General features: G+C 37.0%; 1 protein-coding gene and 1 pseudogene across 3 annotated transcripts in view; one reads left to right on the top strand and one right to left on the bottom strand.

Annotated features, from left to right (window-relative positions):
- The window catches only part of DCN (decorin), a 44141-nt gene extending 35920 nt beyond the window's left edge, over positions 1-8221 (top strand). For all 3 annotated transcript variants that reach the window (XM_055118346.1, XM_004602736.2, XM_055118345.1), the window contains exons 7-8: positions 3563-3701; positions 7503-8221. In XM_055118346.1, the coding sequence (XP_054974321.1) occupies positions 3563-3701; positions 7503-7697 (334 nt within the window). In that variant the 3' untranslated portion in view covers positions 7698-8221. The remainder of the gene's footprint in view (positions 1-3562; positions 3702-7502) is intronic.
- Positions 8222-14309: 6088 nt separating this feature from the next.
- Positions 14310-17793, bottom strand: LOC101554448 (60S ribosomal protein L18-like; annotated as a pseudogene).
- Between the last annotated feature and the right edge of the window lie 9851 nt (positions 17794-27644).

The following is a 27644-nucleotide window of genomic DNA, read 5'->3' as shown; positions in this document are numbered from 1 at the left end:
AAATTCTAAATATAGTATGTTAGGCCAGAGAGATAGTACACTCTGCAGTGCATCTGCCTTCATGAGCCAGACCTGGGTTTGATGCTTGGCATCAAGCACAGTTCCCTTAGCATTATCAAGAGTGGTGAGTGAGCACAGAACCAGGAGTAACACCTGAAACTGCGTGGATGTGTCCCCCAAAGAAAACAAAATAAAAACAATAATTAAGTGTGTAAGGTATGCCATCTCTCACTGTATCACTGTATCACTGTTGCTCATCGATTTGCTCAAGCGGGCACCAAAAACAGTAACAACAAATCTTACAATGGAGACATTACTGGTGCCCACTCGAGCAAATGCCGTTCGTAATATTTATTTATTTAGTTCTGAAAACGGTATGGGAATTTTGTGATTCTATACTTCAATATTGACATCACATACTTTGTATTTAAATAGAAGCACAAAGAGCTAATAAAATAAAAAATCAACTGAAATGAAAACTTCTCTGTCAACTTTTAAAATATTAAATAAAAACTTCTCTCAAGAGAAATAAAGATTTATCTTCAAATTCCATTCATTAACTCAGAGAAGATTGATTAATTGGCCAAGCATACGTTCCCAAATCTTGAATTTATCAAACACATTTATTTTTTGATTTGAGTCCAGGAAAATCTATTAAATCACCAAATCCTTATGTTGTTTGTTCCTCACTTTTGCTGGAACATGAGGAATATTTTGGTGTTATAATAATAACTGTGAAAAGAATTTTTAAAAAAGACAGCCTCTGATTTCAGAGTAGTATTATAGAGTGATTATTTCATTTACTTTTCAGGCCATGTGGGAGAAAATAATGTATGTTACTCTGCAAAAGTATAAAGTGGATATCAGGCAAACATCCCTTAATATTTTTTTTAAAAACCTACTTTACATATATTTGGGCTGGAGTGATAGTGCAGCGGGTAGAGCATTTGCCTTGTACATGGTTGACCCGGGTTTGGTTCCCAGCATCCCATTTGGTCCCCTGAGCACCGCCACGAATCATTCCTGAGTGCAAGCCAGGAGTAACCCCTGAGCATCGCCAGGTGTGACACAAAAAACAAAAAGCAAACAAACAAAAAAAACCCTACATACACACACACACACACACACACACATATATATATATATATATATACACACACACATACATTATCTAATCACCTCCCTCACTAGATTAAATATTATTTTTAATTATTTAATTACCGTGAGATAAACCATATCAAAGCTGTTGATAATTTGGTTTCAGTCATACAATGTTCCACAACACTGATCCCTCCACCAGTATACATTTACCCCCACCATTGTCATTGTCCCAGTTCCCCCCCCCCACCATCATACACCAACCTCCACAGCCTGTCTCTATGGCTGGCACTTTCTCTCTGTCTCTGTCTCTCTTTGTCTCTCTCTGTTTCTCTCTCTCTCTGTCTCTCTCTCTGTCTCTCTGTCTCTCTCTCTCTCTGTCTCTCTGTCTCTCTGTCTCTCTCTCTCTCTCTCTCTCTCTCTCTCTCTCTCTCTCTTTCTCTCACCCCCCCCCCCGCCTTTGGAGCATTATGGTTTGCAATGCAGGTATCAAGAGATCATTGTGTTAGCTCCTTTACATACTTTCAGCAACAGATCATAGTCTGAGTGATTATTAGCTGAAATACTTATTGAAAAGAATTATGACTTTTATGACTTTCAGCTGATTTTTCTTTTATCCTCACAAGTCTAGTCTTAAACTGAACAAAGTAGGTTCTCCAAAACGTTTGTTAAGTGAATAAGTATCATTAAGAAAGCAAACTTACAACTATTTTTAAAGAAATAGATGCCATCAATCACTTAAAATCAACAAATCTTAGCTTTGTAGCACTGTCATCCCATTGTTCATTGATTCAATCCAGCGGGCACCAATCAGTCTTAATCTTGATCATCTCAAACATCAAGATATGATCAAAATTGGAAGATTTTGGATTCATATACCAGAATCTAAACCACAAAAGAACATGTTTGGTTTTGTTCTTTTTGGGTCACACCTGTTGATGCACAGGGGGCTACTCTGGGCTTTACAGTAAGGAATTACTCCTGGCAGTGCTCAGGGGACCATATGGGATGCTGGGAATCAAACACTGGTCGGCCACGTGCAAGGCAAATGCCCTACCCGCTGTAATTTTTCTCCAGCCCCAACCTCAGAAGTACTTGAGACCTAGCTGAAGGACACAGAAACCATCCTACAAAACCTACTTGAAGCCTTTTCTCTGCATTTGAAGGGAATCCATTTCTCCCTGATGCTTGCTGGATCTTTACCAACACATTGTTCCTTCATCCTTCATGCCTATCTCTTCTTTTTTTGTGTTGGAAGTGCCATAGTTTTGATAGATTCATCACTAGAACATTCATCACACTAGTATGCTCTTTAAGTCAGCTTTGTCTGATTTAATAATCCTGATTTTTTATGAAAGGATTTCACAGCTTCAGAATTTTCAGTTATTAGTTATTTAATAGTAGCACTGTAGCACTGCTGTCCCATTGTTCATCGATTTGCTCTAGTGGGCACCAGTAATGTGAGTCATGGGATTTAATAGTAATTTTTTAAAAAACAAAACAGAAATATATTCAAAGATCAAGACCAGAATCTGAGAATGTTTTCACCAGGCAAATTCTTACAGTAACAGATGATCACCAACAAATGCTTTCTAACTAATATGAAATGCAAACTCTTAGACTTTCCAGCAGAAAGAATTATTAGCTCATTAGAAACTTGAAGCTTTTATTTCCAATAAATAAATGCATATGATAAATATATATTATGATTGGGGAAGTGGCTAAATGATAATAGTAATCTTTTTAAGAATATCCCATGTGTATTTATTGCATTTATCATACAGCCTTTGATCAATTAGCTGTTTTAAGCCCAAATGTGATATAACAATTTCACTTTTCTTATCTTTAAGTTGTTTTTATTTAGGCAATGTGATTTACAACATTATTATTAATAATAGGGGCTGGAGCACAGCTTTAGGTCATTTGCATTATACATTGCTGACCCGGGTTTGATTCCTCTGCCCCTTTTGGAGAACCCGGCAAGCTACTGGGAGTATCTCGCCCACAGAGCCTGGCAAGCTACCCGTGGTGTATTCAATATGCAAAAAACAGTAACAACACGTCTCAAAATGGAGACATTACTGGTGCCTGATCAAGCAAATTGATAAGTAATAGGATGACAATGACAGTGACTGCTTTTCTTATGGAAAGAATGAATCCATGCAAACCCACAATTCTGTAGTTCTACAGAGGATATTCACAAATTACATTTTATCTTTTACATATCCTGCTGGCTACTGTCAAAGGAGTCTCAAAGAGGGTAGCACTAGGCTGAAAACTAAAAAATAAGTGTGCTCTATTTTAAGTCAGAAAGTTTGGAAAAGGTACTCTAGTCAGATGGTATGGTCAGGGAAACAAGGGCTTTCTGTTTACTTGATCAATTGATAACCACCTGTGAGGAAAAAAAAAGTAAAAAAACAACCCATGTTTGGTTGTAAGCATTTATTTCTGTTTTCTGTTGAAGGCTGGGACTAAGTTTCAACAGCATCTCTGTTGTTGAAAATGGCTCTTTGGCCAACACTCCTCATCTGCGCGAACTTCACTTGGATAACAACAAGCTTATCAAAGTGCCCGGTGGGCTGGCAGAGCATAAGTACATACAGGTAAGTCAATGCCACAGAATATGAAAGTGAAAGTGAAAACTGAAAGTGAAAACTGTCTTGGGACAAAATCTCCCTACAAAACAAGATGCTCTGCTTCAAATAGATTTTTTTGAAGAGATATTTTTAAAAGTTCCCACATAAATAATATTTCTGATTTTTGTGAAGAACCAATTTCAACTATTTAAACAACAGAATTCTTTTCTTGAACTTACAATAATATTTGCTTCTAAAAATAACATTTTTAAAAGAAGTAAATAGTACCCAGGCTGGAGAGATACGACAGTGGTTAAGGCATTTGCCTTGCATGGAACTGACTTATATCTGATCCCCAGCACTGCATATGGTCCCGGAAGCATCACTGGGAGTGATCACTGAGCACAGAGATCAACCCCAAAAACAACCGTTTGTAAACCCCAAACAAACAAAGAGAGAAAGAAATAGTTGCAATTCACACGTCAGGTAGCATAACAAAGTGAATGACATTATTTATGACACAGAGGTAAGGAATAAACTAGGTTTAACTGTTGGTTTCCATGGATGTCATATAAGTCAAATGGAATGTCCAGCTGTGACTGAATCAAATTCATATAACACATCAAGTTAACCCGCCTTTATAAAGATAAAAAGATAAGCTTCAGTGGTTCACTATGGCAATAGAGCTTTATAGTATTAATCTCGATAGTATAAAGCATGCATATTGCCTTTATTTTTGATAATAATTTCATACGTAGAAGCACAAGACATCTAGTGTTATTTTGAATAGATAAGCATGATACTCTGGTTATATAATTTTTAAATGTAATGTGTTCAGGAATACATTTTACATATTTCCTTACTTAAGCTACATTTTTCACTTTTTATTTATTTTTTTATTTTTATTTATTTTTGCTTTTTTTTGGGTCACACCCAACGATGCTCAGGGGTTACTCCTGGCTTTGCACTCAGGAATCGCTCCTGACAGTTCTTGAGGGACCATATGGGATGCCGGGGATCGAACCCGCTGTGCTATCGCTCCGGCCCCCGATTTTTCACTTTTTAAAGGCCATATCTAAACTGTTTCTTTCAGAAATTTAGATTGACACCTACACTGTAATTTAGAAACTGCAGCTTGACATTGATGTTTCATACTAATTAATTATTTTGTAGAGTATGTCTTTTGGTGATCTAGCACCATTGTATTACTGTAATCCCATTGCTCATCGATTTGCTTGAGCGGGCACCAGTAACGTCTCCATTGTGAGACATGCCGTTACTGTTTTTGGCATATCAAATACACCATGGGTAGCTTGCCAGGTTCTCTTAAAGGGGTGGAGGAACTGAACTGGGTTGGCCACGTGCAAGGCAAATGCCCTACAAACTGTGCTATCTCTCCAAACCCTTGGTGATCTAGTATCTTGAATTTTTTGGCAGTGCTTTAAGAGTTTTATATTTTGCTCTACTTTCAGTCATTTCAATAAATTACCTGTTTTATTTTTAATTCATCAGCGAGTCAATAAAACTGAAAAACTTCTGAATTAAGCTGGCATATCAAGTTTAGATTGTTAGATTTTAGTTATCTGAATGTTGTAAACACAAAGATAAACTTAGAGGTATTTTTGGTCCTCTATGGATCTTTTATTCTACAGGAAGGAAAGGAAATTGACTACATAAAGTAATTCTCATGTTACTTAGATTTTCATTGGATCTTTCGCAGTAGTGTAGCAGTAAGCATAGTTGGATTCTGAGGTAAAATTGAGATGTTTAGAAGACACAATAAGGAATATATATAAGTAGGTACAGACATAGTATTTACCTCTATCTATATATACACATATATATGTATATATGCATATATACACTGTATACTTGCTTAGGTTTAGGTTTTAGGTCCCACAATAAAAACCTTATTGATTACTGGTTTTCATTAGTTAATAATTGTGTTGCTATTGTTTTAACTACACCTAGTAGTTCTAAGCAGCTATTCCCAGTTCTGCCCTGAGCTGCTTTTCTGGCTGTGTGTTTGGTAGCTATGAGGTGTAAGAAATCAGATCTCCTGCAAGCAAGTCTTTTTATTATTAACACTTTTCTAGTGATTTTTATCTCTTATGGATCTGAAACACAAATATTTAAATTTGATAAAGTCCAAGTTAGCATTTTTTACGGTTTCATGGGTCCATTCAAATTTAAATAAAATTTAAATATTTTAGAACTTCAAATAAGAAGATTTTGCCAGTTTTCTAGAAATTTTATAGTTTTAACTTTTATAGTTATATTTATAATCCAATTATGGATCAACTTAGTGTATTGATTCAGTGTATTTCATGACAGAAAAGTTTATTTTTCATGTGGATAGCTAATTGTCTCAATATTATTTGTCATAAATTATCTTAAACATGATGATAAATCTATTTCAAATATCAATACAGTCAATACTCACATTACAGTCATAAATTAGAATTTGTAACAGAGAATCACTTTTGTCAAAATTTCTAACTATTCCAAATGCTACAGTTATCAACTGCTTTGTCGAACGTGATTCTTTTCTGTATCTCCTGTTTTTATTTGCAATGCACCATATCATTTTATTATATAATTTTATTAAATCTGTTATTTTATAAAAATATCAAATGTAACTAAAGTAGGGACTGGAGCAATACTGTAGTGGGTAGGGCATTTCCCTTGCACACAGCCGACCTGGGTTTCATTCCTCCATCTCCGCACGGCAGAGACTGGCAATCTACCTGTGGCATTTTCAATATATCAAAAACAGTCTCAAAATGAAGATGTTACTGGTGCCCGCTCAAGCAAATTGATAACAACAGGATGACAGTGCTACAGTGCTACAGTGCAGTGATTTTAGGGTCTTTGAAGATAGGTCAAGAGTTGGTACATGATCCCGGTTTGATCTGCAGCAACTCATGATCTCTGAGAACTATTGGTTTGGCCCTGGTATTCCCCAGTACTATGGGATCTGAGAACACGTAGTTCTCTGCACATCATCAGGCCAAAGTATGGAGATGTCTGGCCTTGTTGGCTAATAATCGTTAGTGGTTCACAGGCCCCTTGCTTGGAAGTCATCCCCATAAAGTCTATCATTTTATTTTGGCTCTGAAAACATAGTACTATGTGTAAACACAATTTTAAAACTATGAATCTGTGCATTATTTCTTCAACATATATTTATTGGATAACTAATTCTTTTTGTAGACACTGGAGATACCCTCATAAACACAACAGGTTCCACCATGATGGATGAAAACTAAGTAGATATTACAGTTGTTTTATATACACAGACAAAGACACAGACACACACACACATACACAATAGTCAATGAACATATATACATATAATACACATATATGCTAGTATATATGTATATTATGTGTATATATGCACATAATACATATTGCATATTAATAGTGGCTGCAGTTGTTGTATATGTGTATTGTTATATATGTATAGATTTATGAGACTATATGTGTATATATCTATATATGTCAGTATTCTAACAAGTGCTACTCACAAGCAGTGCTCAGAGGGTCCAGAAAAGAAAGAAAAATGTTTCATAAGAAATTTTAAGATATATGGGGCCAGAGCGATAGCACAGCGGTAGGGCGTTTGCCTTACACGTGGCAGACCTGGGTTTGATGCCCGGCACCTCATATGGTCCCCCAGGCACCGCTAGGAGTAATTCCTGAGTGCAGAGCCAGGAGTAAATCCTGAGCATCGCTGGGTTTGACCCAAAAAGCCAAAAAAAAAAATATTTAGTTCCTTAGTGTTTTTGGAGGAAAATACTTATCCTATGTTATTTCATATTGCAGGTTGTCTACCTTCATAACAATAATATCTCTGCAGTTGGGTCTAATGACTTCTGTCCACCTGGCTACAACACCAAAAAGGCTTCTTATTCTGGTGTGAGCCTCTTCAGCAACCCAGTCCAATACTGGGAAATCCAACCATCCACCTTCCGTTGTGTCTATGTACGCTCTGCCATTCAGCTTGGAAACTACAAGTAATTTCCACAAGGGGAATTTTCCATATGACACTACAAAATATCATTATCATTTCTCAGAAGAAAAAGTAAAAGAAGTTAGATCCTGAAAATATAACTGCAATGTGGACGTTTTTCCCACATGATTTATTATTCATAAAGTCAAATATGTGGTTTAAATAATTGCCTACAATAAATAAAAAAATGCCTGCCAGTTTGTGGATCTTATTTTGTAGCTTTCTGTTGATATTAACTGAGCTATTGCAGATATCCTTATATCACTGCATGTAAAATCTGGAGTGCAGATATATGTCCACAATTCAGTAAAGCTTACTTTTTTAATTTTCAGAAGGAACCAAATAAGAAAGTACAAATCTTCTGTAACTCATAAGTTTGTTAGTTCATATGCCAGAAAGGAAAAGATAAAATTCTAGCTATGTATTAACCCCACTTATACTGTTAAAGCCTATTTGAGTGCATTGACTCAATATAGACTATGTAAAGTTTTTGTTTATGTCATTGTTTTGAAAAAATAAATTTTCAAATGCATTAAAAATTAAGTGAATAAAAGTGTAACTTTAAATCTTTCGTACATTAAGTATACAGAAGAAAATGCTAAAGAAAATGTTTTCTTGGTACAAAAAAAAACAAAAAACAAAAACCTAAGGGGCTGGAGTGATAGCATAGCGAGTAAGGTGTTTGCCTTGCACACAGCTGACCTGGGTTTGATTCCCAGCATCCCATATGGTCTTTTGAGCACCACCAGAAGTGATTCCTGAGTGCAGATCCAGGGATCACCTCTGAGCATCGCTGGGTGTGACCCAAAAATAAAAATAAAAACAAAAACAAATACATATCACTTGTTTTCAGGTATTTCTTCTTTCCCTGTACCTGATATGTGTGCATTATAACACACACACACACACACACACACACACACAAACATACACACATTCAACATTAAGCTCAGTAGAGAAAAAACCAACCCTTTCTAATTAGAAAATTGATATTCTCAATTTTTAAGAACTATAGCAATTTTAAAGCTATTGCATATGTAATTCGTCTATTCACTTGAGCATATTTTGTCTAATGCCATTTGGATTGGCAACTTTGACTTCAGTCCCATCAATGTTGATCACAGAGAATGAGACAAACCATGTGAACTGCCCAAGCTTTAGGTTGCCTAGACAGCCATCAGTGATCCCACAGCCTAGATATTTATGATCATTCCTCCACTCCCTCCAGGCTCCTAAAAGGTAAGCCATTGACCCATTGTTGACAGAGATGTTTAGGACACTTAGAAACTCAGAGGTTGGGGTATTTTACTTAGTTCACTATCAGGTATCCTTAAAATAGGGAGCAAAGTTCTGACAATTTCCTATTCTATTTTTGCCCATGCACAGAGGTGGGGCAAGAGAGTCTCCCCAGGGCCCCTCAGAGGGGGTGGGTTTCAGTTTCCTTCCTCCTCGCCCTGAGCAGAGCTCTGGCGGCCAAAGACCTCCACTGTCATCCATTTGTTCATTGATTTGCTCGAGTGGGCACTAATAACATCTCCATTGTGAAACTTCTTATTACTGATTTTGGCATGTTGAATTCACAACGGGTAGCTTTCCAGGTTCTGCCGTGTGGGCGGGATACTCTTGGTAGCTTTCCCGGCTCTCAGAGAGGGACGGAGGCATTGAACCTGGGTCGGCCACATACAAGGCAAACGCCCTACCCTCTGTGCTATAGCTACAGTCCACACTTTTGGGCATTATGATTTGCAATACAGATACTGAAAGGCCATCACTTTTGGTCCTTTATCTCCTTTCAGCACACATCTCCCATCCCGACCAATCCCTCCAACCATCACTTTCTTAGTGATCCCTTCTTTATTCTAGCTGCCTTCTCCCCCAGATCATGAGGCAGGCTGCTAACTATGAAGCAATCTTCCTGTTCTTTTTGTCTATTGTCCTTGGGTATCAGTCTCATATTATGTTATTTTATACTCCACAAATGAGTGCATCCTGTTATGTCTGTCCCTCTCTTTCTGACTCATCTCACTTAGCATGATACTCTCAATACCTATGGACTTATAAGCAAATTCCATGACGTCATCATTATTTCTTTCTACATAAGATTTCCTTCTACTTCAGAATTTCCCATTTAAAGTTGGTGAGCCCCTCTCCAGTGCCTTATGTGGAGCAAAGAGAAAACAACTTTCTCCTGATCTATCTTTGCCATCTTGGATCCACTGGGAAGGTTAGGACTTATAAATTGTACACTGTGCTCGTTCTCAGTATGGACCATAAATCCAGCCAAACTCTGCTAGGTAGCTTTCAAGTCCCACCTGACATCCATTGGTCTTGCATATTCGAGTAATCCCCACTACCTAGTTTCTCAGGGGGCTGTGGACTCAGGCTGGAGCAGAGATGATTCTTTGTAGGAAAAGAAAGCCAGTCCTTACCAACGGCTTCTGGGTTCTTGTCCTCACAGAAAAGAATTTCAGGAGCAGATGAGTAGTGAGGCAAAAACATTTTACTTGGAGTTTTTTTGAGGAACTGGAAGGAAGGACAAAAATATAGAGAGAGTAACATGTTCAAGAGAGATTGAGGGCTTCTATAAAGATGGAGAGAGTCAGAGCACTCTCCTCAAATGGGGACTTACAGTTCACACATATGCTCAGATACCGCATGTGCTTGACCACATGGGTACAAGCAGCACATGGGCTTCCGAAACATATGCATGCCTGTAGGCATGCTAGCATTAGATATGAAAGTACACATCTCAAAAGGGAGATGTAGGCCATCACATGTCTTGGGCACCACATGCACATGGCCACAACCCGTGGGCTCGGGCAGCATATGTGCAAGTGTTCTTTCTTCAAGTTGGATTTTATAGACTTTTTCCCTGTTACCCCACATGGGCCTTTCCAACTAGGCAAAAGTCAATTGAACAGTTTGTTACCAAGGGGAACAGATGAAAGTGGTTTAATGGTCTTCTTTGAAATTCCTTTCCTTAGCCCTTTTTTCTACTGGAGTATCTCTCAGAGCTGTGGTTTCAGCCTTCCTTGAGTCTGTTGGTGCTGGGTGAAGTCTTATTAGGCCATAGTTCCTGAGCTCATAAGGTGAGCTCTTTATAGCCTTTAGGCTATTGGCTTTATTATTTCCTAAAAATTCCATTGCCCTAGGCGTCCTTTCCTATTTACCTATCTATATCACGTTGATCAGATCTAATGGAAAACCAGCCAACATATTGTTAGCCAGGAGATGAAGACTCCTTCTGAGACAGCCTGAAGAAAGGAGGAAATAGTAAGGGAGATCTGGAAAGAAAGGAGGAAATCTAATCAGGACTTTTAGAGAATAACCAGACTAAGGTTTATAGTGATAATAACTGGATTATTGAACACATTGTACCAACTGCGGACAAACATTGTATTAATATCACATATTATCTCAGGTATTTTGTCTTAACTCCAGAAAATTTTCACAAATTTTTGCATTGATCAGAGGAGCCAATAAATAAAACTTATTAACGGAGCTGTGAAATGATTAGATGAATTTTATTTTTCATTATAACACACTAGTCCACTTTTGTAATTAATATGATAAAGAATATTTTATTACATGCATGCAAGTACATATATATATATATATATATAGTTATATATTATTTTTGAGCAATACCCCACAGTGCTTAGGGCTTATTTCATTTCTGTGCTCAGATATCACTTCTGGCAGGGCTTGAGGGAATTAAATCAGTTCTGGAATCAAACTCTTGTCGGCCCATGTGCAAGATGAACCCCCTGCCCTTTCTATGATACTCCAGCCCATTAGTTAACTTTTTAAAAAGAAATGTGATCAGTGACAAAGTATAGGATCTCATCCATGCTCAGAATGTAGGAAACTCAGGCTCAATCCCTGACACCAGGTGGTCTCCTGAGGCCCAAGCTGAAAGGAACCCTTCAGGACTACTTTGTGTGGTCCAAAAACAAAATGAGGAAATAACTATAAACAGAAAATGGTTTATATTACTGAAAAGTATATAGTTGTTGCAAATATATATAAGCATAAAATCAATATTATTTGAAAAATCATGAAAGTTTGAGAATCAAATTAGGCTGGTGCTATTGAGGTCATAGTCTGTCATACTAATTTCAGCCTGATATGTATAAAACTGTTATGGGTTACTTATTTCTATGCAAAACTGTTATGAAGTAACCTAAAATGCCAATGATGTTTTTTTACTATTCTAGTTTCAGACAATATTCGTGGTCATTTGTTTAGTGTGTCTTATTCATTTCTTCAATAAACTAATATGAGATATATTTTGGGCATAAAATAACGTCTGGTAGAAAGATGGTACAAAGAAGCGTAAGGCAGCTCTCTGGTCACATCAATATCCCATGCACACCACAGCTTCTTGGGTTTCTCAGTACCATAACTATGCCTGTGATCTCTTAGACATTGCAGCTACACATTTTCCAGACTGTCACTAAATTATGTTATTTTTGATGAGTGTGAGTGTATTCTATTCAAATTTGTGCCAGTTAGGGCCATCACAGCTACAACAACAAATAAGGGAGATGGGGAATGTAAGAAAAATAAATCTAAAATACATTTTAAAATAGACATCATATATATATATACACATATACACTGATATATATATATACATATATATATATGTATCTCAGTAGCTTGTTTAGTAGATATGAGCTATCAGTTTCAGTTATAGATCCGCTTTGAACCATATATATATTTTTCTTTTTGGGTCACACTGGCAATGTGCAGGGGTTACTCCTGGCTCTGCACTCAGGAATCACCCCTGGCAGTGCTCAGGGGACCATATGGGATGCTGGGAATCGAACCCAGGTCAGTCGCGTGCAAGGCAAACACCGTATCCGCTGTGCTATCTACTCTAGCCACTTGAACCATATCTTATTGTACAACTCCCATAAGAAATAATTAACCCTGGGCAGGAAAAATTGTACAGCAGGCAAGATTCTCACCTTGAATGCTGCCCACCCAGATTCAATCCCCAACATGAGCTTCAATCCCCAACTTGACCCTTAACTGGGTGTTTATCTAATTAGTACCAATCTTTACTATTACTATTATAGCTATGTAAATCATCAAGCCTTAAGAACTCAAAAGATCATTATACTTAGCAGTATTATGCATTATTTTAATAAGTTAGTCTTATGCATAGGATTCCCCCCAAGTTGGAGCGATAGAACAGCAGTTGGGAGTTCGCCATTCACGATGCCGACCCGAGTTTGATTCCTCCGCCCCTCTCGGAGAACCCGGCAAACTACTGAGAGTATCGAGCCCTCGAGGCAGAGCCTGGCAAGCTACCCGGGCGTATTGGATATGCCAAAAACAGTTAACAATAAGTCTCTCAATAAGAGACGTTACTGGTGCCCACTCGAACAAATCGATGAGCAACGGGATGACAGTGATCAATATGTTTTATTGATCATTTGTGAAATGTTGTGTCTTAATGTACACCTGGTAACTTCTTTAATACTGACAATGGTTAGACATGATTTTTATTTTGCAGATAAGGGAATGAAGTTCCTGAGAGATCAAGTCAATTTTCTGTGAATGCACAACTTGTAAGAAAAATAAAGTTTCTACTAGGAGTGTTCTGTTTGGACAAAGCACTTTTCATATTTAATAACAATGGTTCACTGGATATTACAGCATCTTCCATTTTCTTTGCAATATTTTCAGGGCTATAATGTATTCAGCAATTCTAACAGTCAGAGTTAGTGTTTGCATTTTAAAACGTATGCATCTGATCATCAAAAAGTATACAGATATGTTATGCCAGTACTGCTCAATTTTGAAATGCTCTTTATTAAACTATACTGGCCAGTGCAATTTTACAAGATGCACACAGCTCTGGAACACTAAAAATATCATGCTGTAGTCAAAGAGAAAAATTTTACAAAGTTTTTATTTTAACAAATTGAAATGCAAACCGATGCATGATTTGTAAATATTTTAGACATTATGTTTTCTATACTGCTAATGAGATTTTTATACTTTTGGTGATTTAGATGGTACAGAGTAAATTCCCATCTTTGGAGAAGCAGTTATTTCATCTGTGCTCTACACTGAGGAGATAAGAACAAAAATGGTAGCAACCTTAACTTAAAAGTGAACAAGGTTTAGAAAAGAACAGTTATTTGATTATATAATTGAGATACAGTAAAACATTTTATTGCATAAATATCTTCAAATTGCAGCTATGAATTAAGAAAGGGGCAATGAGTTTTGCCAAAGACACAAAACACAGAGAAGACTTCATCAAGAGCTAATGTTTGAGGTAGATTTTGATGGACGTATTAGTGTTTTTCAGCGAATTGTGGGGTCAGGGGAGAGGCAGAGCATAAATTGAAAAACTCAGATGTATACCTGAGGCCATCTCTGAAAAGTTGTAATGAAGAGGGCTCAACTGCTGTGCCTTTTTCTTGAGGAAAAAAAGGCCGTAGTTTATAATTGCATTTGATATATAGGGATCTAAGGATAACAGGAGAACTCATCCTCTGTTCATTATCCTACTATAGTAATACTGAGCCATGAAAGAATAACTTTTCATAATGTTTTTTTTTTTCAGCAACCAAAATCTTTCACAGTAAAGCAGGCTCAGATCAGTTCTTATAGCCGCGGCTGGCCCTTCTGCCTCGGGGACGCTCGAACTTGCAGGCCTTGGAACGCACATAGGGTTTGGTGTGGCTGCGTGGGGTCCCGGGAGCCATGCCAAAATGCCTATACACTTCCCGGCCTTTGCGGGGTCCGGAGAGCAGGGCAGTTCCACAGCCTTTGGGGGAGTCCAGGGCCAACTGGTCAAAGGTTAGGATTTTGCCTCCAGCCTTGATTGCAAGTTCGGGCGCGGCCAGTCACATGCAGGGCACACACCTGCAGTTTGAGCACCTGCTGAATGCGCACATCCTCTGGGATTGTCCCCACCCCCACAGCTGTCTTGCCTTCCCCACCAGGAAGCTGCATCTTGCGGATCATACGGGACAGGGACAGAGGTGGCCGGTTGGTCCGGCTCATGAACAGTCTCTTCAGCGCACCCTGATTGAACGTGGAGTTGGTGCGTCTGGCCAGAAACCGGTAGCGCTTGCCCAGCAGCCTCAGGGAGATGTCCTGACTCTTGGGCTCTTTGCGCCGCACCTCCCCGTCTTTGTTTGGCGGATATTGACTCCCATGAAGGCGCCTTCAGTTCGGCCAGGTCCGGACAGAGAGGACAGGGCCAGATGGGCGGGGAAAGCCCTGAGCGAATGGCGTGCGATGCGGTGCTCTAACTTTGCATAATGTTTAATGGGAAAGGGGAAACATTATTTTTGTCTTCTCTCTTATACCTCCTGAGGTTTCCTGTTTCTATGACTATAATGAAAATGTATTGTCCTCTGGAAATTATTCAGATATTTAATGTTGTTGTGTTTTTTGCTGTTACTCTTGAGATCTGAACTTGAGTGCGTGTAATCACTATATACTACATTCCTGCTGCCCCTGTATTATAAGCTTCATTGTGGGCAGGAAAGCTCTCCAGTAATTCTCAGAAACTGGCTTCCACCTCCCTAATAGTCTTGCAATGAGAGCTGGACTATGTAGTGCTTATGCCCTGAGATGCAGTATTGCTTGTCGTGGTAGTGTTGGGATAGACCAGCATCACTCATCAATATTTAAGGGCTACCAAGGATACAACTGTTGATGCCTAGGAGCCACTAGAACTTTATCCAGTGATGCTTGGGGACATGTCATGCTGGGGATTGAATTTGGGGCCTCATACAAGCAAGACATATGTGCCGCAGCCTTTTGAGCAATCTTCCCAGTACTATACTATATCCTTCATCTCTCTCTCTCTCTCTCTCTCTCTCTCTCTCTCTCTCTCTCTCTCTCCTCTCTCTCTCTCTCTCTCTCTCTTGTGTGCACGCTCTATTTCTATCTCTCTCTCTGTCCATTTTTTTATTGTTGTTTTTGTTTATGAGCCACATGATGATGAGGCAGTACTCAGGGATTACTTCTGGTTCTGCACTAAGGGATCATTCTTAGTAGAGCTCTGGAAACTAAATGAGATGCCAGGGATTAAACCTGAGTTAGTTGTGTGCAAGGCAAGAATCCTACTTGCTGTATTATTACTTCACCCCATAGGAAAATAATAATAATTTTAATTTTAATTTCTTAGTAAAAGAAATTAAGTATAAAGAAAATAGAAACTTAGACTATGCCTGATATGTGGATCAGAATGATGCAGCTGTGTATATTGCCAGATAATGGTCATTCAAGATCAATGCATGGAATCTTCATGAATATAATTCCCTAAAATGTTAGATCATTGTTTAGGGAGAGGCTAAGACTTTCCAAGTACTCAGGGTACCTTCCTGGCTCTGTGCTCAAAGATCAATCCTGATAGTACTCGAAGGACCAAAAGCAATGTCAGGAATCAAACCAGGGTTGACTGCATTTAAGGCAAGTAACTTAATCTCCGTATTCTCTCAAGTCCCTGAAATTTTAGTTTATTTGATTATGGTAAGAAAATTTCCCTTAAGACAAAACATCAAACAGTCTAAGTTTTCTCATTGAAAGGCCTTAGTGGCACCATGTGGCATTGTCCATACCTTAATTTCAAAATTCCAGCCTCCAGACTATGAGGAAAAGATGTTTTAAATCAATTGCTTTAGCAACCCAAGAAAACGAAAAGAGTGAGAATTTCTCACAGAGGCTCACCAGTGGGAGATAAGACAGACATGGGCCACAGGATGTCCCAGAGGACTCAATAGCTTTGCTCCTTGAATGAAAAAAACATGGAACAACAACATTACTGGGAATTTCTTTGAAAAATACATACCTGAATTCCTTCTAGACCCGGATCACGTTCATGTTTCTTTGAGATGACTGTAGTCTGGGCTATGTTGCCTGGAAGATAATAAAAATGTCACTAATATATTCAACTCTGTTCCTATGCTGGACTTTAATCTTAGAGCCATGCCCTAGATCAACCCATTTAACTCACATACCAATTGATAAATCCTTTCCTCTCCTTCAAGACATTCCTGCATTCTGTGGTTTATTGCAGTTGCAGATGCAGAAATTCCTTGTCTTATCTCTATACAAAATAGAGAAATGCCTAAGCCTGTAGGCAAACTAAAAATGTCATCTTAAATTTATTTTCAGTAAAAATTCTCAGCAAGGTTTAGTCCCAGGTTGACCCTTCACATACACAGAACTCTGTATCTTACTTCATTTGCCTTACAGATTGGGATTTCTTGCTGTGCAAATATTGGAGTTTCCTTGGCCAATTTTATAGCCATTTCTCTCATGACTTGGTTGCTTATTTTTAATTACCACATTAATTTTTGTATATCCCTCCATGAATTCTAGCACACCATCTGTTACAATTACTTAGAGTCATAGATCTGTGACAAACTTCCAGTTTCACACTACAAAGCACGCTTAGCGGGGGCAAAGTCAAGAGATGAAAACACTTAACCAAAACAAAATACAGACAGAAGCATTCAGAAATGTTAGGCAAATTTCAAGTACTGTTAAATAATTTTAGAGTAAGCAAAAGGATTACTGTCCCCAAATGTAATATATCTAGAAAAGAAAGGGTGAAATATCGCTGAATTACATGACTCCTTACACTGGGGATCAAAGAGGTTATTCCTAGAGCACTTCATCTGCTTATGACTATAAAAGAAGGACCATCACTCCAGCCCAAATATTAGTTTTAAAATGAACTCAAAACATAAAAATTATATTTTTTTTCATTACAGGGTTGGAGCGATAGCACAGTGGGTAGAGCATTTGCTTTGCATGCGGCCAACCCCGGTTCAATTCCTCCATCCCTCTCGGAGACCCCTGTAAGCTACTGAGAGGATACTGCCCACATGGCAGAGGCTTGCATGCTACCCATGGCATATTCAATGTGCCAAAAACAGTAATAACAAGTCTCAAAATGGAGACGTTACTGGTGCCTGCTCGAGCAAATTGATGAACAATGGGATGACAGTGCTACAGTGCTACATCTGACTAACTAAATCCAGCATGATACTCTCCACATTCATCCACATAGTTGCAAGTTGCAAGGATTTTATCTTTTCTTATAGGCAAGTGGCATCTCATGTTGTATTTGTACCACAGTTTATTTTCTTACTCATCTGTTCTAGGCCACTTGAGTTGTTTCCTGATTTTGACTATTGTGAATAGTCAAATATTGTAATAACAGTGTGCTAAAATGGGCATAGAGAGTTAGTTAAAAGGAGAGGGATGATAGAGAATATCTCCTTCATATGTGGGGTATAAAGAAACATAGAAAGGAAATAATAAGTATACAAAGGGAACAAAAACTGAGAGCTAATAAGCAGTAGAAAGCATATCACTGTAGGATGATGAGGGGAAAGTATTAGGATACAAAAGGGGGCATTGGCATAAAGGTGGAGAGAAGAGAAAATGGTGGAGGGTGTGGTGATAGATTGTTTTATGCTTGAAACCCTGACATAATAAATATTGTAAATAATGGTGTCATAAAATTTAAAAAAGCATCATCAAAATTGTTCAGTTCATCAGTTTGAATCTGATGTATCTACTAGAATATAATACTTTAATCAGAAAAAAACTTTTACTAACTTCTGTGTTCTTGACATTATCCTAGTAATTGACATGTATCAATGGATAAAATCTTATACTTTTGCATCATGGGTTGAGGGAAACCTTCAAAGTCAATACAAGGAGAGTACAAAGAAAATAAAGGAAAAAATAGGACTGGGAAACAAAGGATTAAGAAGGTAGGACTTGCTACATTATATTGTAATGATGGAGAAATAACTTCTAATAAAGTGACATTTCTGCAGAACTGTGAAGTCTGGAAGGAAGCAAATAAAACAAAGGAAACTTAGGAAGATTCAGAAATTTTAATAATAGCTAGATGGAAAATGTCAGCAGATGGAGAGGCCAACTAGGTGGAGATTGGAGAACTAATAAGAACCTAAATTCTAAACTTTTCAGACATTATTTAGAATATTAACTTTTCCTCTCAGTTTGACTAGTGTCTGTTGAGAGTTTTCTGGAAACAGATAACTTATTCTACTCTCTATAAAATGACCCTACTGGTAGTAGAGATGGAAGGGACCAAAGATGAACCCCAAAAGGGTATTGAAGATGATATTGAAATAATCTAGTTGCAGAGCAGGATGGTTCTGATGTGGACGTGGGTAGAGAAAGTGGTAAGAAACCTCATTATGTAGAACACTTCTGAAGATATATACGAAGATATATCTGAAACCAAATAGGATCTGAGTGAGAATGAATCGAGAAAGGGATGGCTCCAAAAATTTTGTTCTGAGTCACTGGGAAGAAAATGTTGCCAGTGCAGAGGATAAAGATTGTGAAAGCTTGAGGTAAGTAGAGAGAAGATTGAAAGTTTGGGTTGGAATTTGTTCATTCTGAGATTCCTCTAAAATCTCCCTGTAGAATTATCAAGGAAACTTTGAATATAGGAATCTTGAATTGAGGATGGAAAATTGGGCTATAGCCATAAATTGGGGAAACGCTAGAAAGTAAATTATTGTTTTATCCAGGCAGAAAAGTCTTGAATTTGTCCAAACTAAGCAATCATACTGTACATGTTAGTAACACATTTTGAGGTCCAATTTTGGCCTTTTGCAATGTTCTTGTGGTTTCTAAGATAAGCGTGTTATATGCTTCTCTCTAGATGTCCTCGTTAAGATCCTGTAAAAACTTCCCAAATAGTCCTTGCTTAAATGACAGGAAGGCAGCAAAAACTTTTAAGGAGAGGAGAATTAATTGTTAAAAAAATACAAAAAACAAAACAAAAAATAGCACCTTTATTTTCTTGAGCTTAAACATGTATAAAAAGTCTTTTTTTATTTCCCTCAAGAATTCACATAAACAAAAGTTCTTTTTTTGCCTGACTTTAAAGTGGGTTGAAAATCCCTGGCAGTTTGACATTTAACGAGTAAACAAACCTCTGCCTTAAGGAAAGCATGTTCTTGCAGGAGGTCTCCGGGGATTGTGGCCACTGCAGTACCACCTTTCACTAGAAAATTATGGAATTACATATAAATTCTACAACAAAGGCCACTCTTTCATAGAATTCCAGAATATGTAATTCTGTGAAAACTTATATTGGTCAAGGCTTTATAAAAATTCCTTAGGATACTTGTTTTTCACAAGGCAATCCAATTTGATTTCTGGCACCATCCATGGTTCCCTCAGCATGACCAGGAGTGATCCCTAAACGAAGAGCCATGAGTCAGGCTTGAGTACCAGGGAACACGGCCCCAAAATAAACAAAAATAGTCCATAGGGTAATTTGATCAGACACCGATATGTGAAAATGTATAAAACATTTGACTCTGAAATAATTTAATTTTCCCTATTCTTTCACAAAAGCAGATATTTGTGTCATTGTGGTGGGGTATCAATTGGTCATCTTAACATGAGCATTTGAGAAACAGTCATAAATGTGATCATTTATTCATGGTTCATTTTATACATACACATTGAAGTTTTATATTATAAGAGTTATGCTAGATCTGAATAAAACTGTGTTTTTCTAGTGAAAACTATGAGACATGAAAATGATAGCATTTCAATAAACTTTCAAATAAAAAGATAATATCTGAGCAGGTTTGAGAGGAAATGAAAGTCAAAAGTATTGTGTAACTGTTCAAGATTAAAAATTATAATGTTAAAGTAATTTCCTGTGGCAGTCCTTAATTTCAGAAAAACATCTGGAACCCTGTAAGAAATATCAAGTCACTTACAAATCACAGACCAAGGTTTTACTGGCCTAGGGAATGATAAACAAAGTTTGAAGACCAGATGTTTCTGATACTGTTATTTTGATTAAGATTCTTCTCTCACCAATTGGGTTGATAAATGGATTATTTTTTATGATATTCCTTTCTAAGTTCAGCAGCTATAGTAATGGATACAGATTGTACACATTTGAAAAGTTAATGCAGAAATTTCTAAGAAGTTTCATAAGTGAGCAGTTGAATTTTGCTTAAATCAGAAAGCTGCTATTGTATTCAAAGTCTATCCTTTCTCCAGATAAACAGGATATACTTTCAGATTCCTCACCTTGAATCCTAGTTGCAAAAGTAGGAAATCAGACAATATAATGTCTGGTGTTTTTGTAGGTTTCTCCCATCCCTTATCCTTCCTTATTTCTGTCAGTTGTCAATAGCAAACTTATTTAAAATTGTTTCTGATTCTTTACATAAGCAACCATTTATTTTGTTCTTTTTTTTCAATTTGCAAGATATAATTGAGATATAGCAAGTATTGCATGCATTTTAGGTATTACAGCATTTGGTTGACAAGTGTATCCAATGTATCATCACTTTATCACAACCTAAAAAAATCTCTGATAAAAGTCAGACAAAAAATAAGCAGTTTAAAAGGGCCTTTATAGAATACTCAGTTGTAGTCTAAGCTTAGGCATAGACCTAACATATTTTGTCTTACTGTTAGGTTGTTCACACAATTGCTACAGTGCTGTTTTATGGAAAGGATAAGCAGAGAAAACAACTAAACACAATAGAGTCTTTCAGAAATGAGCACACACATGTGCAGCAAAACAATTTTCAGCTTGACAGCAGCATTCCATAGGGAAAGAAAAATTTTTTTAGTGAATGGATTTCGAATAACTGAATATTATTCTGGAAATAATGCATAATGGATACTGCCTTATACAGTATAAATTAATCCAGAATGTAGTCTAAATTAATGTGAAAGCTAAAATAATAATGACTTTAGAAGAAAATTTATAACAATGTTTGTGAACATGAGGTAAATTAATATTTTATAAATTAAATACAAAATGCATTAGCCATATAGTAAAAGTGATTAACTGCATTTCATCAATTTTAAAAACTTTAACACTTCAATAAGCACATTGGGGAAAAGGGAAGCTTGAGAGAAAAAATTTATAACACATGTTTAACAAAATACTTTAAGCTAAATCATATATATTGCTAAATGTTCAAATTCTCTAAAACCAAACACTCTTCAAATTTTTTGACATTTCACATACACAAAGTTGCATATAAATTACAAAGCAAATGTGAAATATTCAGCAAACCTATTTATCAGATGTGTTGGAAAAAAATTAAAACACATGATGACTATAGCACTGAGATAGTTTTGTACTGGAAAAGATATTGCACTGAGTACTAAAAATATTATAAAGGTATATTAGAAGATATACTAATTAGCTCATTCTGAGTAATTATTATACTTTTATTACCATTTATATGAAGACCCTGGCAAGCTATTCATATAAATATAGCCCGTGGTCTATTCGATGTGCTCAATGCAGTAAAAATAACAGGTCTCATTCCCTGACCCTGAAAGAGCCTCCAATGGTTGGAAAAGATGAGTAAGGAGAAACTGCTAAAATCTCAGGGCTGGAACAAATAGAGACAATACTGGTGCCCACTCCAGCAAATCGATGAACAGTGGGATGACAGTGATACAATGATACCACTTATATATGTCTGTGTACATATATGTATGAGAAATTCTATTGAAGAGGGAAATGAGAACCATCTCATCTGTGACATATATACATATGTGTATATATGTACATGTGTGTGCACATATGTTTATGCATACTGCGAATATTTTTGCATATATATTTGTACATATTTTAGTATATAGTCACATACATGTATATATGAATGAAAAAAAGTTTTTTTTTCATACCTGGCAGTAGTAAGGTGCCCTAATTCAGTGCTTGAGGTCACTGATGGTCATGTTTGGACTGCACACTGCTGGTGATGAAACTAGTCTAATCCACCTAGCTGTAAAGCATGCACTTTAGTCCACTGACTTATCTCTCCCACCAAAATATGCACTATTATTATAGAAAAATAGAAAATAAAGCAAAACAGAAGAAAAAAGCTCAAAAAGATAATTTGATGCACTTTCTTTTCATTTAGGGGCCACACCCAGCTATGCTCTGGAGTTCCTAGACCACACCCATTAATGCTGACCGGTAGTGGGCCTTTATTTCGTGTGTTTAGACTAGAGGACTGGTGCTGAGCCCGCCCTAAGTTACTGTGTGTACTGGGGTGGAGCTCATGTTGCTGCACAAGCCAGATGTATGTTCCATCATTTGAGCAGAAAGTCTCTCCAGCAACATTACCTGTAATTTTTAGGACTCCTGGCAGATCCCAAGATATGGTGCACTTTTAAGTTCTTCTTTTTTTTTTACTTTCCACTTTTATTGTATCTGGAGAGATATAAACAGGTGATAAACCCAGGAATTTCTCTCTCCCGTCAGCAAATTCACATAAGAAAAAGAAAAAAATATGAGATATCATCTGCATAGCACTCATTAACTCTTAACATGTAAGAGGCTTATTCTTTGAGAGCTTAAAAAATAGAGATGAGAAACTGAAACAAATGTTTATGCTATAAATCAAAATGTCTAAAATGAAAAACATCAAGGATGAGAATTCATTGTAATAAAAGCTACAAACTTATGAACATCTTGTAACAAAATAAAAATGATAACTGAAGTTTCAGGGAAAATCACCTCTTTAAAAACCATTTATCTAGAGAACAGAACTTTTGTAAAGACCTATTTTAACTATAAGTTAATATAAAAAATTCATTTCTACTGAGAAGAAACCTCACTAAAGTAGACAGAAATAGAGAACTGTAGCATGGGCATAAAGGCTTAGAAAAGTAAAAGGGCATAAAGAGAAAAATAATATAGTTTAGACATAAAAAACTTAACCCACACTGATAAATGAAAAAACTTGAAAAAGATAAAGGGATAAGTGATTCATAAATGACAAATAAAAATAGAAAGAAATAAATGATCAATACTTTCTGATTTTTAGAATAATGTAATTTATATGGTTGAGGGAAATATTCAAATTCAAAATAAGGAAGAATTCTCTGAATTAAAAACTTGAACTATAGCCTAAATGGGGGCTATGAAGTATCAAAGTTAATGATAAAATAAAAGCTATCACTTTTGATAAAGGACTAAAAATCAACCCCTCAAAAAAAAAAAACCCTCTCATATGTATTATAAGGCAAGCAATAAAATAATATTTTTAAAAAGCCTGTCTTGCAAGAGAGAACAATTATACCTGCATTGAATTTCTCTGTAGCAATTAAGTTAAGAGGTAAATGAAGTGGCATTTTGATAGAAAAAGTCTAGGCATGACTGTCTATGTATTGTTTCTGCTATTTTCTTACATCTCATTTATAATTAGTATAGTACATATATAACCTAGCCACAGTCATGCTCAAGGCCACTCTCCACACGTTCAGACAAGCCTCACACATGAAGAAATAAGCAGAGGAAGCCAGGTGTGTGGGCCCCAGGGCTGATATATCCAAGCCTGCTTGGATCGGGACTGGGCCTCCTCCACCCAGATCCCCCATTTTCCAGTAGCTTGGCAGTCACACCCACAAAATGCCCCCATCAATGTCATCCCATCAATGGCCAAGATACAGAGACTATAAAACAATGCTCCTGGAAGTGCACCACTGTACTTGTGGCCGCGCGATGACCTCTTATAGCCAACTTCTCCTTCTCAGAGAACCAGGCAAGGTACCCAGAGCATCCTGCCTGACAGCAGAGCCTGGCAAGCTCTCTGTGGCGAATTCGATATGCCAAATAACATATGCCAAGTAACAATGATGGGTCTCATTCCCCTGATCCTGAAAAAGCCTCCAATGAGGTGCTGCTGGGAAGAACGAGTAAGAGAGGCTGCTAAAATCTCAGGGCTAAGACAGATGGAGACGTTACTGATGCCCGTTAGAGCAAACCAATGATAAATGGGATGATAGTGACACAGTTATATAGTGATAGTACAGATAGTTGATAAACATTTGGTAATCAGGGATCAGCATAGGACAGATCCAGGTTTAAGCCCAGGCACCACATAGTCGGCAGAATGCAGCCTTGGAAGAGCCCAAGTACTGTTGGGGAACCCTAATGATTCCTGGTTCTAATTATGGGGGCCTTTAAATATTAAGAAGTAATAAACTGAAATGTGAATAAAACAGTAATTTTGATTATCAGGGAAAGATGTGTGCACTGGCAATAAAGCTATTAATTTTTTTTTATTTATGTGGGTGGGTCCCATCTGATGGGAAGCCCAATTAGGCTAGTAGTTCAGTGCAAGGACCCAAGGGTGCTGGACTTTTCAGGCTTTGTGATGCCTGGATTATCTGGTCCATCCTGTAGGATAGGAGAAGGTAGGAAAATAAGGTCTAAGGTGAAAATCCTAGGAACTAAGTTTTAGAATTGTACTGTTTTCATAACTCCTTGTAAATACCCATGCACACCTGCTTTCTGAAACAGGTGTGTACAAGGAGAATTTTGATATGAAAAGATGCACTCTTGGCCAGGGTTGCTTCCACTTTCACTTAATTGTTAAAAGCGGAAAGGAGCGTGATTGGACTTCCGCAGCTGGGCCAAATTAGAAATCCAAATAAAATTGTTCTTATTAAGTTTTGAACTCAGAGAATTGCAGCTGAGGTCTAATACCACATTATTTTCAGCAAAAAAAGTGAGGAAAAAATCACATCTGTAGTACTGAGTTCTATAAATATTGGTGAGTTCTACAGATACCTAAGGCAACAGTCCTTTGGAATTATAAGGAGTTATTGCTGGTGAAATGGAAAATTGAAGTTAATGAAACTTAACAGCTCAACTAAATGAGCCAGAATATGTTTGAGGTTTGCCAGTATTTATATAAGGCATAATGTCTGAAAATCTTCTTTGAATATTGTTCTGAATCTATTTAAAAGCAGTACTGTTTTTGAGTAAGGATTTTGCTCACAGTCTTCTGTGAGTGAGTGAATACTCAGAGTGTTTTCTTCAGAGTAAATATATACACAAATGGGGGCACATGCTTGGCAAAATTATCACAATATTTCTAGCATTATTTGAAAGTGTGGTGGAATTCGTAGAACATATAAGTACATTTTCTTATTTTATCTTTTCTCAGATTTGAAACAAAAAGCACTATTTTGTTTCCTAAAACTACTGAATTATGGAGTCAAAAGAGATCATACCTGAGGTAAAATGCTTGCCTTATATGAACCTAACTGGGTTCAATCTCTGACACATCCTCTTTGCCCCACTAGGTGTGATCCAGAGAGCACCCACCCACCTAAGAATCACCCTCTGGCCCAGCACTTGGGGTTCAAAGAGCACTTATCCTTGCACCCTAACACTGAACTGCTCACAATTGGTAGCATAGCGTGGGGAGTATCTCCATGTAAGTCCCTTGAGCAATGCTGGGAACCCTGAGCAATGAAAGGAAAAAAACTCGAACACTTAATTGTCAAACATTAAAATTAAATGAATAATTTAAGGCTTTCTTCAAAATGCCCACATAAAGCAAAGCATATCAGACAAATTCTTTATTTATAGTCATAATACAGATGTGCTAATAATAGAATCGAATTTCTTATTAATCAAAACAGTACTACACAAGGAATTCACAAAATAATAAATTTCACATCTGTACTTAGGAATTGTTTATGAGCAAGATTAGCATCCTTTCATAATGAAACAAGTTTTTATTAAGTTAGTAAAGGTTAAAGGAATCTTTAGTTCAAGGAGATCATTGTTTCAATGATTTCACTTAAATCTTCCTATTGTTCGGTGTTTGTGTCAGTACAAGTGCCTATGTTTATATAATTTAGAAATAAATTGCTGTAATAGAAATTGTTCTAATTATTTATTAAAGTGCATGTATATATATTAATTTCCATAATTTGTGTGCATTGCAGATAGCTCTCCATATACATGTTCCCCAATTTTGGAATTTCTTTTAGCTCTCTATAGCTATAGTGCTCAAAGGATGTTTCTATTATGAATCACTTAAAAACAACTTGAGATCCAGATATGGGATTACTGAATCAAAGGCTATAAACATTTCCATACATTGTATCAATGGGGGAGAAAAACTTCTTAAATTAGTATATTTTGGGACTAGGTAGGGTGTTTGTTTTGCCTTGCACAAGGCCAACCTGGACTCAAGGCACAGCATCTCATATGGTCCCCTGAGCACCACCAGAAGTGATCCTGAGACAGAGCCAGGAGTAAACCCTGAGGACAACCAGGTGTAGTCAAAAATTATGTCATAAATTCACAACAGTAAATTACATTTTTGCTTACTTTTATTTTGCAATGACCATTTTCCTAGTTAACCTCTTCTAACTTTATTATAGTGTTAAAGATAGTTACACTCAGAAGAAGGTAAATGACTGCTTACATAAAAAAATAAGAAAAATTAATGAAAGAACAAATACTTCATTGGTTTCAAATTTCATATGTATTATATCACTCAGGTCTATATTCATTTTTACACTTCTGCTAGTAGGTATGCAAAGCTATCACTGACAGGATCTACTCGAGTGATTCTGAGCAAAGAGCCAGGAGCCCTGAGCTCTGTCAGGTGTGACGCCCCAAACAAACAAAAAAGCTATCAATGACAGCCAACTAAGTGTCCGATTTATAGTATAAGTATTTCTGAAATGCAAATTATTTTAGAAATAGATCACTCTAAAAGCTGTAATACAAGTCTTGTATATAGTAATACCCAACTTCCATCCCCAATATTGCATGCTCCCTATAACACTGTCAGGCATGACCATGGTCGATTCTGAACGCTGCTAAATGAGCCTACCAGCCCCCAACACGGCTGGACTGGAGCAACATTCAACCATGAACCTGCAGAAGCAAAGGGGAAAGAAAATAAATTGTGCAATAGAAAGGGATGAAACTTGAATATTCTCACAATACATGCAAGAAACATTGGATTATTTTGGAATGTGGGATTATTCTGACACTTCCAATTTTCTCAAAGCCCTTACATCATTCTAGACTACCTCGATTATAACCTAATCTCTAGAGGGTAGTCAAGAAACTCATAGTAGAATTCAAATTTGATGAGTGCATAGATTATTTT

Source organism: Sorex araneus, chromosome 10 (assembly GCF_027595985.1).
Source record: "Sorex araneus isolate mSorAra2 chromosome 10, mSorAra2.pri, whole genome shotgun sequence".
Classification (NCBI taxonomy): Eukaryota; Metazoa; Chordata; class Mammalia; order Eulipotyphla; family Soricidae; genus Sorex; species Sorex araneus.
Note: the sequence above shows the minus strand (reverse complement) of the source record. Positions and strands in the feature narration are given on the sequence as shown.